Below are 12,679 nucleotides of genomic sequence, written 5' to 3'. Positions count from 1 at the left end.
GCCTCTGCCACCCAAGTACTGGGATTAAAGGCGTGCGCCACCACTGCCCAGATTTTTTTTTTTTCTATTTCTAAGGGTTCTGAAGATTGAACTTAGAGCCTGAGGCATATGCTCTACCCCTGAGCCACGCCCCCGCCTGAGCCACGCCCCCGCCTGAGCCACGCCCCCACCCACTCTGCCCCAGCACTCGTTTTTTTTTTTTTTTTTTTTTTTTTAGTTGTTTTGTTTTTTTTTTTTTTTTTTTTTTTTTTTTCCTATATCATATCTTACCAAACTTGGTGGTGTAAAGTAATTCTTTAACTAATCATGTAACTATAAAGGGCTCAAGAAAGAGAATAATGGACGACAGCTGGGGAGAGTTCTGTAGCCTGGATTGATATCCCAGTTCTTATTTCTTGGTTTGCCTCGAACAGTTCAGAATGAAAGCCAACGTTGGTATGTGTTTGTTTTCAAAGCTTCGCAGAAGCGTAAGTGACAGAAATATCCAACCTTTGTTGTGCCCCCAGAGTCGTACCTGGAGTTAGAACAAACTACAAAACAAATCGACTATATCCAGCTAGAGTCATAGAAGACACAAATACTGAATCATCTTCTGAATAGGCTGTTGCTTACGGTCCTCCCGAGTCTCTAGTCATGTCCAGGGCTATCCCTGGTCCAGGGCTGTAGAACACATGTCTGCCTTCCCTATTCACTTTAGGCCCTGTCTATCCATATTAAAATTCTAAGAGCCAAGTTTACCAGACGTTCTGGCACAGTCTGGCTTGCCTGGAATAATATTTTCCAGAAACACATGGCAGCTCTAACGGAATCTTTTTCTTCTGGATTGTAGATGTAAATGAATGTGAGAGCAACCCGTGTGTCAATGGGGCCTGCAGGAACAACCTGGGCTCCTTCCACTGTGAGTGCTCACCTGGCAGCAAGCTCAGCTCCACTGGACTCATCTGCATTGGTAAGGTCCCCATCCAGATCTCCCTGTGAAGGTCTCTCCCACCTCAGCCTGAGGTAAAACAGAGGTGACAGGGAGGAGAGCAGGAGAGCAGGAGCTGGGCAGGCTTTAACCCGTTAGGCTCTAGGACACCTTCATGTCTGTAGGTATGGGCTGCCATGGTTGTGAGCATTTCTGTGTATACACTTTTTTTACGTTTGAATCCCTTTGGGCACCGGCACAGTCAAATCCCATCACAAAGACTTTTTTTCCCAAATCATTGTATACATTTCTTACCTTTAAATGAATTCCTTAGGCATCGGCGCAGTCAAACCCCATGACAGAAACTTTAAATCTGTCGGAATGAAAGACATGATGGGGTTTGGATTGAGTTCACAGGACAAGAGTTTGAAGATTTTTTTTTTTAGGCACTGAAGCATAGAGGGAGTTCAGTGTTTTCCTTTCCCTCACCGATCGCAAGTTGATAGACTCCAGAGAAAGGAAGATAAGTGTGCTCTTACTTTGGAAAAATCTCTAGGTGTGATAATATGACTCAAAAACGTCTAAGTCCAGTTCTTTTATTCATGATTTTGTTCCAAGATGGGATTTTGACATATAACCCAGGCTGGCCCAGGACCTGATGCAGAGCAGCTGACTGGGAACTCCATAATTCCTCTGTCTCAGCTTCACAAGTCCTGGGATGACAGGAATGGGCCATCATGCCTGCTCAAGTCCAGGTCTTGGTAGTGACATACAATGTATGCAGAGTAAGATAATTGGATCAAGGACGAAAAATCATGTAGACGGACAAGGTCTACCCAAGTCATTTCTTCCTATGTCTAGTGGCAATGGCTCAATTTACCAGGCGTGCCCAGATTCCCAGCCTCCCTAGTACCCACCTTAACTAACTCTTCTGATGACACTTGGCACCATATAAACGGGCAAGTTCTTGCTTGCTATCTAAGCAAAGTGAATTCATCTGTGCTTTTTGTCCTTATAGTTACTAATGAAACAAAGATGTTTATTCACAAATTATTAAGTCTTTTTTTTTCATTTGCCAACAACTGAATGCTACCACATTACCCACACAGAATTTTAAGTATTTTCATTCATTATGATAAAATTTTGAGTATTTCCATTGGTTCTCTTTCCACCATGTGAATCTCACTCAGGTCACTAGGCTTGCTGGCAAGCATGTTTACCCACTGAGCTGTCTCTCCAGCCAGCCTTGAATATGTTTTTAGCGGGGTTGTTGGTGGTTCTGATCAGTGATGAGCCTGCCGCTGCTAGTCACAGGATCTAAGTCATGAAATCTGTAAAGGAATGAAAATTCTACTTTGTTAAGGTTACTAATTGAAAAATCAGACCATCTGTGACTTCACTAGGGTACTAAGCCTGGCTGCACAGTTTGAGTTAGTCCTTCAGATATACTAAATGTGATTTTGTGAATGCTAAAAACACTATTGTATCCTGGGTAGTGTTGTTCAGTTTTCCAGGACAGTGTAGTAAGTTCACCTTTTCAGAGTTGTGCCTGCTCTACTGGGATGTCCCATGGGTCTTCACTCTTGCCCCATGTCCCTGACTTCCATGGACATGAGGAACAGCAGCTTCCTTGATATCAGATCCCACTGCCTATGCCTCCTGGTAGACTACAAAGAAGTCCGCCACTCACTTTCTCAGGGTCAGCGTTGTGAACATCCCAACTGCAACGGTTTCCTGGCTCCCTTGTTTTCCCCTAATTTCTTTTTTTTTTTATTAGATATTTTCTTTATTTACATTTCAAATGCTATCCTGAAAGTTCCCTATACCCTCCCCTGCCTCTGCTCCCCTACCCACCCACTCCCACTACTTGGCCCTGGCGTTCCCCTCTATGGAGCATATAAAGTTTGCAAGACCAATGGTTCTCTCTTCCCAATGATGACTGACTAGGCCATCTTCTGCTACATATGCAGCTAGAGACATGAGCTCAGGGAGTACTGATTAGTTCATATTGTTGTTGCACCTATAGGGTTGCAGCCCCCTTCAGCTCCTTGGGTACTTTCTCTAGCTCCTCCATTGGGGGTCCATCCGATAGCTGACTGTGAGCACTCACTTCTGTGTTTGCCAGGCACTGGCACAACCTCACAAGAGGCAGCTATATCAGGGTCCCTTCAGCAGAATCTTGCTGGCATGTGCATTAATATCTGGGTTTGGTGGCTGATGATGGGATGGATCCCCGGATGGGGTAGTCTCTGGATAGTCCATCCTTTCATCTTAGCTCTAAATTTTGTCTCTGTACCTATATCCTTTCATGGGTATTTTGTCCCTTATTCTAAGGAGGAATGAAGTATCCACACAATGGTCTTCCTTCTTGGTTTTCTTGTGTTTTGCAAAATGTATCTTGGGTATTCTAAGTTTCTGGGCTAATATCCACTTATCAGTGAAGTGAGTGCATATCTAGTGACTTCTTTTGTGACTGGGTTACCTCACTAAGGATGATATCTGTGGACGTTGTACATCGTGGTGCGCACTAGGCTCCGCACCACGATGTACAACGTCCACAAGCAGGATCCATCCCATCATCAGCCACCAAACCCAGATATTAATGCACATGCCAGCAAGATTCTGCTGAAGGGACCCTGATATAGCTGCCTCTTGTGAGGCTGTGCCAGTGCCTGGCAAACACAGAAGTGGGTGCTCACAGTCAGCTATTGGATGGAACACACGGCCCCCAATGGACGAGCTAGTAAAAGTACCCAAGCAGCTGAAGGGGTTGCAACCTTGTAGGTGCAACAACAATATGAACTAATCAGTTCCCCCTGAGCTCGTGTCTCTAGCTGCATATGTAGCAGAAGATGGCCTAATCAGCCATCCTTAGGAAGAGAGGCCCCTTGGTCTTGCGAACTTTATATGACCCAGCACAGGGGAAGGCCAGGGCCAAGTAGTGGGAGTGGGTGGATAGGGTAGCAGGGGTGGGGTGGGGGGTATAGGGAACTTTCAGGATAGCATTTGAAATGTAAATAAAGAAAATAATAATAATAATAAAGAAGATAATAAAAAAAAAGATGTCTCACACCAGGTTCTAATTTTCACACTTGATCCTGTTTCCTAGAAACATTTTTATCTTGGCACATGGCAACCCCATTCTTTCAACTGTTACCCAAATTCTCCTCTTCAACCTTAATGACTTACTCCCAAACCTCACATTGAATACCCATGACCCAAATTTCAACCACTCTTTATCCCCACTCATTATTTGTCTTCTATTTTTAATAATAATTCATTTAGGTTAGCTTAGTCTAGTGATATAGTTCATCACAGCACCTTCATATGCACTATTGCTGCGTTATATTTTGTTCTTATGCGTCTCCCTGTCTCTCTGATCTCCCTTGTTAGCCCCCATCACTCTTCCTACATAAACCGCTTCCTTCTCTCTCCCCAATTGGTTCCCCTTCTTCTTTCCTGTTAAATATATTCCATTATTGCCTTTATTTGCCTCCTCCCTAAAGATCTCTTTCTCCCCACTCATGCTTCCCTTCCAAGTTGTGTTATACAAACATGTATGTATAAATACACACACACATACAAATATACAGATGTATATTTCAATCTATATTATGCATATATGTCTTTCTGAATTTACTTATTTCACTTAACCTTTCCAATTGGGTTTATTTTCCTACAAAAGTCATAAAATTCCATTATGTCTATGTACATCCTTTCTGTATGCTTATCTAGTTCTGCCCACCCCCTCTCCCAGCTCCTCCTGCGTCCTCATTCAGCTACTCCCACACTCTGAGCTCCTCCTATACCCTTAGCTCCTCCCACACTTAGCTCCTCCCACATCTTCACTCAACTCCTCCCACATTCACCCAGTTCCTCCCACAGTCTCACCCAGCTCCTCCCACATCTTCACTCAGCTCCTCCCACACTCTCACCCAGCTCCTCCCACATCCTTACCTTCTGCCCACACCCTCAGCTTACATTTTGTTATTCCTAAGGTGTGTGCAACAATATGTGCTTAAAAGTTTATTATCAGAATCGTCTGAGGAGAATGTCAAGAATGCAGACTTCTGCCCTGCACACCTAGACCTATGTATTAATTAATCAAGGATGTTGCCAGTATCATGCACACTTCGCTGAAAGCTTCAGTCCTCCAATGAAAACTAGGCATGTAGTTGTATAGGCAGTTAGAATTTGCATGTCAACTTGGAATATGTTCACTACACTGCTTTAAAATCAGTTGTCATTTACTTTGTCCAATTAAAATCTGTTGTTCTCACCCATCCGTAATGAGATCTGACGCCCTCTTCTGGTGCATCTGAGGACAGCTGCAGTGTACTTAGATATAATAAATCTTTTAAAAAAAAAATCTGTTGTTCTATCAAAAGCTTCCCACTGACCATCCCCCTTAACACAAGTGGAGTCAGAAGCTAAATGTCCGTGGTAGCTCACAAGGATTTTATTATTTAAAAATAAAAAGTTAAATGAGATGTGGAGAGACACATTTTAAAAATTATAAGTGGCTCTAAGATGGTCAGATTGCTAGGTGATTTTTATATCTTGTTATACTTCTCTATGTTTAAATAATTGACTATAAATAAGTATATATTAGTTTTGGATCTAGAGCTAAAACAATAGATCAGCAGGGCAAAAATGCCTAAAAGAAAACATGCCTTGTGTAACCAAGACACACCACACTGCTCATTTCACCGTTACATCTTAGCATCAGATGCTTGCCACCTTTATTTTCTTTAGATTCTTTTCTCCAAGTAATTGTCTTCAGTTAGGGAAATCTTAGCTCCCCTAGGACAGAATGTAGATTTTGACTGGCTTGTTCAGTGAGGAGTGAGGTGACAAAGAAACTGAGGTATATTTGTTCCTAACTATCAAAGCACATTCTATGAAGGATGTTTCTTTCCACATGTGTTATGGCATGATCATGGCAATTTTCCACATTTCTAGTACCAGAATCAACCCTCAGTCAGCAGTTATTCCTCCACAGATCATTAATAGAGATCATCATATAAATGGCCACATTGTATGAAATAGTGCCAATCGGTATTGAACTTATGCCATATTTAAGTGCAGGCACACGTCAGTCTTTTCAAAGAACATGCTATAAAAATGATTTTAAGGATGAATACTCCGGTGCCTTTTTGCACTGTAACCTGTCTTTGGTGTGCACAGTTCGTTTTCTGCCAAGAGAAGAGCTTCCCAACCTCTCCTATGTCTTTCCAGACAGCCTGAAAGGGACCTGCTGGCTCAACATCCAGGACAACCGCTGTGAGGTGAACATTAACGGAGCCACCCTGAAATCCGAATGCTGTGCCACGCTCGGAGCTGCTTGGGGGAGCCCCTGTGAGCGCTGTGAGCTAGGTAGGAGCCTCACCGGGCCCTCTGACTTGGCCACTGGTATGTCCCCTCTCTAAATCAATGGTCCCTCCTACTCACAGTGTGTCCTAAGCGGTGGGGAAGACTGCTAGACTGTCTTCTCTCCAAAACTGTCTTCCCAGTGAAGTTTGTTCTCCTCTTGAAATGTATGTTTGACTTTTTCCTTTTAACAGGTCCTCTACGTCTCTCAGATGTGGAGAGGAAATTGGCTCAAACCTTAGGTCCTCCTTTGAATGTGTCCCAATGGGATGTGGTAGCCTCTCCCCTGAGGTTTTGACTGGGTTTCGCTTTTAAGTCAATTGTCAGTTTGAGCAGAGATGAATTGTAGGAGAAATCATTTCAAACTGTATCAACCCTGATAGCGTTACCATGGCAACTGAAGTGCTTTCTGAATCAAAGACAATTGGTCCTAGGTCTTTCTGACCCCACTTTAAATTTAATTCCCTCATACTGTTTCTTGAGCCTGAGACTCATGAAGTAAAATGCTGTCCTGCTGTTCTTACAGATGCAGCTTGCCCAAGAGGGTTTGCCAGGATCAAAGGTGTGACTTGTGAAGGTGGGTGTGACTCATGGATGAAATGTACTTCTACTTACCCCTAAGTTGCTCCTCATTGTTCTCAAGACCCTTGAGATTTCGATTTAAAAATCACTCAGTGTAATCAACACGGTGCATGGAAATAGCTTTGAGGTTCCCATTTCTCTTCTTTATACAGTGGAGGAAATTTCATAAGGAAGTCCCGCAGCCTTCCAGGCACAGAACAGCTGGCGAGGGAGCCATGTCTGGGCTGCACTTTTATGGACCAGCAAAGACTGTCTGCACAGCTGGTGCCCAGGAAAGCTGGTGGCTGCCTTGTGGAATTTTTTTTTTCTTAAACTCAAGTTATAATCCACACCGTGTTGCAGATTGAACGCGCCACACAGGAAATGAGGCTACACCTGCTTTTTCTATTTGTGACATCTTTACCCTTCTGCTTACTGCATCCCCCCCCCCCAACAGACGTTAATGAATGTGAGGTGTTTCCTGGCGTCTGTCCAAACGGACGATGTGTGAACAGCAAAGGCTCTTTCCACTGCGAATGCCCTGAAGGCCTTACTCTGGACGGGACCGGCCGGGTGTGTTTGGGTAAGATGAGCGCTTTCTTGTCTATATGCCTGGAGCTAGCCATCAGCTCCTTGCCAGTACAAAACCAGAATCTATACTTGAAGAAATGGCTTTAAATGAGATACTGTTCGGGGGGGGGGGGGAATACATGTTTTATATATGTTTAAATGTGCTTAAATATATGTTTAACATATGTTTAAAATAGTTTAAAACATTTTCATAACTAAAAGTATCATTTAATCCTTAGTTTCTGATACTTTAGACAGGTTGAGTTACTCATATGAAGCTAATAGAAAAAGAAAACCAGGCATAGTTTGAACCTAGAATTCAAAACATTACCATGTGCCAACCCACTGCAGCTGAACTCGCCAGATAAAGGGGGAGGGGCAAAGGTATGCCAATCATCCTGCTCCCTCCTCTGCCACCATTAAAGGGCAGATTTTCTTAGTGCTTTTTTTTTTTTTTTTTTTTTAAAGACAACTTTTCCCAATAAGCTCTGGAGTAGTGAAGTTGTAGTTTGCAAAACGTTTTTATGTCAGCTGCTGTGTTTGGCACTTAAGAAGGTAGACAGAGATGGAACAGTGGTGATGCCATATTAGACAGTCTTCAAGTATTTAAATGTATCAATAATAGTTTTCCACTGGTAGTTTAGTAGTTAACTCCGCAGTACTACAGAGCTTAATTTACACTAACAGAGACTTCATTTTAAGTTAATTTTGACAGCATATTTAAGTCTGGATAGAAAGCAGTATTGTGGTTCATATGGAATCATTTAGAAAGCACATATCCAACATGGAAAACATTTTTTTTAATTTGGTTGATTTTTCTTCTTGTGGATGTGTGCGTGTCTGAGGGCTTGCATAGTCATTGGTACACTTAAGAGTCCATCACAAGTCAACTCCTTCTTCTCAGGTTGCTCTCCAACTACTTGAGACTTGATTCTAGAGTTTTCCATTTTGGCTAGACTGGGTGGGCAATGAACACCCCACCATCCTTTGTCCCCACCACCCCAGAGCTGGGGACATAGATATACACCACCACACCTGGCTTCTACCGAGAGTGCTGGGAATATAAGAACCTCATTCCTGAACAGCAAACCTTTGCCTTACTAACAACCCAAATACTGCCTTCTTGAGCCTCATACTTGATGAAAGATTTTGTTCTTTCTAACTTGTCAGGGGGTTGGCGTGTGGCAGTGTGAAGATGCTAAGGACGGGTTAGTGATAAGCCGCCTTATTAGAGCTTCATATAAAATAGAGATGTCCTCTCGAGTGTTTGCAGGGGGTAAGCTGACATAACTGAGTGAAGCACAATAAGGAGCAGAGGGGATTGTGGCAAACTCCCATGCCCATATGCCATCAGGTTCCAGGGTTCTGTTAGAGGTTTTGCAAGCCATTCAAAGTGTCTACTCAGGTTTTGTTGCCCTGTGCCCTGGCTATTTCAATTCTTGGTGTAAATACTGATATGAATCTTTGTAATAAAGATACAAAAATCACTCTTCTCAAATACAAAGACCTCTTAAATTCTTGGTTCCCATAACCAATGGTTGCAGTTTATCACAGAAAGACTTCCGAGCCGATTACTTCAGTGGCCCTTGGGCCGCCTGTGTGTGACTAAAATTTAGTTATTAAATCCTTCACATCTCAGGAAGAGCCCTCCTCCCCTGGTGGAAGTGCTGGATGAAGCCAACTCGGAGATCAGTACTTGGGAAGTTGTGCTAATGAGACTTTGAAATATGGCCAAGTGTGTGGCTTCTGCTTCCTATTAATGTAGACAGACGACATGTAAGACTCAAAGTGAAACATTACCATGCTCTGTCTTTAAGAGTGATTTTCTTAGTTTTGATTCTTGGAAATGTGTGTTACACAAGATTAGAGACAGTTGTAGATGTTGCTGCGACCTTTGATTAAGAATGTGGGATGTTCCACGTTGACACCTGAAGAGCAAACTTATCTCTTCTTTATAGTGACCTTTCTATCAGGATGATCAAACCTCCGTGAAGCAGTTTTCAAGCTTCATGGCATGCCTCAGAATATTTTCACCAAAATCATTTTATTTAGCTATGAAAACTCTTTTCTGAGCCTGTTATCCTTTTTTTGTTCCATTAAGCAGTGTGTGACTGTAGGTCCCCATCTCTGTGGACCAACACCTGAGTTTATTGTCTGTAGAGCATACTGGCTCAACCTGTTTATGGTTGTTCTTCCTGCTCTGAGTCTCCAAGTAACTCAGGCTAAGCACCAACATACAGTTTGGTACAGTTTGAAGTTAAGAGGAAAATATTCATTTAAACAAATGATTTGGCCCCTTTGTGGTGAAGAATTTGGCATGTCTATATGACTCGGGACAAAACCCAAATGCAAAATTTGTTAACAACAGAACGAAACCCAATTGAAGTAAAAATATCATGTTGTAGTAAAGCAAATGCTATAGACTTTACCAAGTTGCAGATGGGGTGCAGAAACCACTATTGTTTATGACTAGACCCTAACAAGACTGACTAGACCCTAATAAGACTAATTAGACCGTAACAGAACTGACTAGGCTCTAACAGGACTAACTAGAGCCTAACAGGACTGACTATACCCCAACAGGACTGACTAGGCCCCAACAGGACTAACTAGGCCCTAACAGGACTAACTAGACCCTAACAGGACTGCAGAATTACTTTAAAGTGGTGACAAAGAAGAGTCCATCATCGAAATCATTGTTCTGATGTGAAAAATGTAAGCGTGATCATGGGCCGGGACATGGAAGAGTCATGTCGTCACGAGAGCTTTTCGGGATTCTTTGTGAGAGTTAAGTAATCTCCTAAAGAGCCCACCTTCACTCTCCCTACATGACTGTTAACATGGAGTCCATTCAAGGTGGTGACAGTCTGATTTCTCACTTTAAGTCTGTCTCCAGCCCACTGTCATCCACTGCTTTCTTGAGTATGCTTCACCCAGTATGGCCACTGAGGAAGGAAGGGTCTTTAGAGATGTAACAGTGTTCGCTAAGTACAGGTAGCCTGGAGCCCACAGTGTCCGAGGCACAAAGCAGGGATAGGATGTTCAGCGAGTGCTCCCACGATGCTCAGACTGCACGTGTGCTCTCCATGCAGATATCCGTATGGAGCACTGCTTCCTGAAGTGGGATGAGGATGAGTGCATCCACCCTGTCCCTGGGAAGTTCCGCATGGACGCCTGCTGCTGTGCAGTTGGGGCAGCTTGGGGCACAGAGTGTGAAGAATGTCCTAAACCTGGCACCAAGGAATATGAGACCCTGTGCCCACGGGGCCCAGGCTTTGCTAACAGAGGGGACATCCTCACTGGGCGTCCATTTTACAAAGGTAAGTACAAGCTGGTCTCTGGCCTGCTGTACTCACAGGGCACGCTCTATGCTCTCTGAGCATTGGTTGAGTTTTCAACATACCATTCGTGGCCAACCTAAGGTCCAAAACTATAAATGATATGTACAAAAAGCTGGTATTGATAAAAAGCTGGGAAACACGACAGTGATCATTCTGTTTCTCTTTCTGTCCTTGTACTTTGCTTTTGGCATCACTTGAGGAGAGGCAGCTCTGCCTACTTCCTCAGCAGCAGAGAGAGCTCTGTCCCCACTTATCTGTGTGAGCAACAGCCAGATAGACAGGAGCAAGACTTGGGTGATGGTGGAGAATCTCTTCCATGATGGACACGTCCCTATGCCACCTCTATAGTCATTGCCAACCCAGGGAGCTGTCCCTGTCCACGGGTGTGCTGTTATTGTCTATGGCAATCGATTTTTAAGTAGAGGTGGTGGCGGCGCTCATCCTCTGTCGACCATCTCAGCAGTTGTCCCTCGCTCTCCTTACAGATATCAACGAGTGCAAAGCCTTTCCTGGGATGTGCACCTATGGAAAGTGCAGAAACACAATTGGAAGCTTCAAGTGTCGTTGCAATAATGGCTTCGCCCTGGACATGGAGGAGAGAAACTGTACCGGTAAGATTATTTTTCTCCATGAAAGAACCTCTAACGCTCTTGCTTGAGTAACGTGCCTTCAAAAGTCCATCTTCTTAGTGAGAACATAAAACATCTCTCCCCCCTCCCCCTCACTCTCCCTCTTTCTTTTTCCTGGACTTAAAAGCCAGATCTCCAAATAACTTAGAGCACTACAAAATATCACAAAACGCAGTTAGTTGGGTGTAAAAATAATGATCTCCAAAATGTATGAGTTCTAAAGTATAGAGCCAGTAAGAGTCTGTGCCTGTTATATCACATTTGAAGAATATTCCAGAAATTGTTTTAGTTAGTTAGAGACACGTTTCGACTTGTTTTCCTCACCTGCAGACAGCCTTCTTCACCACTTTGAATGGAAAAGAGATGAATTTAGGAATGTTTCTGCTAGACGACAGGCAATTTAATTGCAAATGCTTGACCAGTGTCGCCAGGAATTTCTGTGTATCCCTGTATGGAATAGCGAGGTGTAGATGTTCCCCTTTCCCAAACTCTCACCTGGCCCTTCTTCAGCATGCCCATTAAAATGTCTCTCTTGCCTGCTTCCTGAGGCTGTACAGCCTGGGCTAGGCCTGGGTACTTCTCAGGTGTCTGTCTCAGACACTCGAGTTCTGCTTTGTCTTGCTGCTCTGCCCCTCAGCCTTCATCCCCCTCACCATCAGCATCTGTCCTCTGGAATGCCAACATCCACCCTCAACAGGACCCTCCCAGCTTTCGCTTCCCAGAGCTTTTGAAATATCTCTGTGCTTCTGAACTGTCGACGTACCTTCATAGCTGTCTTTTCTTCATGACTGTCCCCAGGCATCCTGTTCTCATGGAAGTTCCTCTTCCACCCTCGTCCTCCCTCCAATGTCAGAGAGCTACAGGCTCTCCCTGTTTGAAGTGAACTCCCGTCTCTCCAGTCTGCTCCACTCCTGCTATAGGATAAGAATCTGTGGGCTTTATTATTCACCCTATCTTGTCCCCAATTCCATCTCCCTTGACTTTTGCATAAGTTAGAGGCAATTCCTCGGCCCCTGCTCCCCTGCCTGCCCTTGCCCCCACCTCTGCCTGTTCTCCTGCTTCCTGCCTTCCAATTGTACCCTCTTCTTAGCCAGCTATTCATGCCACAGTTGTGACAGTTGCTGAGGCATCTTGACCACGGCCTAAGGTAACATCTCAGGTGACATCTGAGAGCCTTCTGCCAGCTTTGTACCCCAGAAGTACAGGAAGAAGAGAACCTTTCCTAATAGAGAGATCTTTGTCTACATATCAGTCTCTGCTATTTGGCAGACATACCAGTGCCTTCCCATCTATTGAATTTC

At 43.8% G+C, this 12,679-nt stretch overlaps 1 protein-coding gene across 1 annotated transcript in view; it reads left to right on the top strand.

Moving 5' to 3' along the window:
* Positions 1–12,679, top strand: part of Fbn2 (fibrillin 2) — a 205,113-nt gene that overhangs the window by 126,730 nt on the left and 65,704 nt on the right. Inside the window, exons 20-25 of the mRNA XM_021214571.1 lie at positions 830–949; positions 6,146–6,283; positions 6,804–6,854; positions 7,296–7,421; positions 10,501–10,728; positions 11,235–11,360. Coding sequence (XP_021070230.1) covers positions 830–949; positions 6,146–6,283; positions 6,804–6,854; positions 7,296–7,421; positions 10,501–10,728; positions 11,235–11,360 — 789 coding nt within the window. The remainder of the gene's footprint in view (positions 1–829; positions 950–6,145; positions 6,284–6,803; positions 6,855–7,295; positions 7,422–10,500; positions 10,729–11,234; positions 11,361–12,679) is intronic.

This window comes from Mus pahari, chromosome 15 (genome assembly GCF_900095145.1).
Source record: "Mus pahari chromosome 15, PAHARI_EIJ_v1.1, whole genome shotgun sequence".
NCBI classification, from domain to species: Eukaryota; Metazoa; Chordata; class Mammalia; order Rodentia; family Muridae; genus Mus; species Mus pahari.
This window is presented reverse-complemented; position numbering and strand designations above follow the sequence as displayed.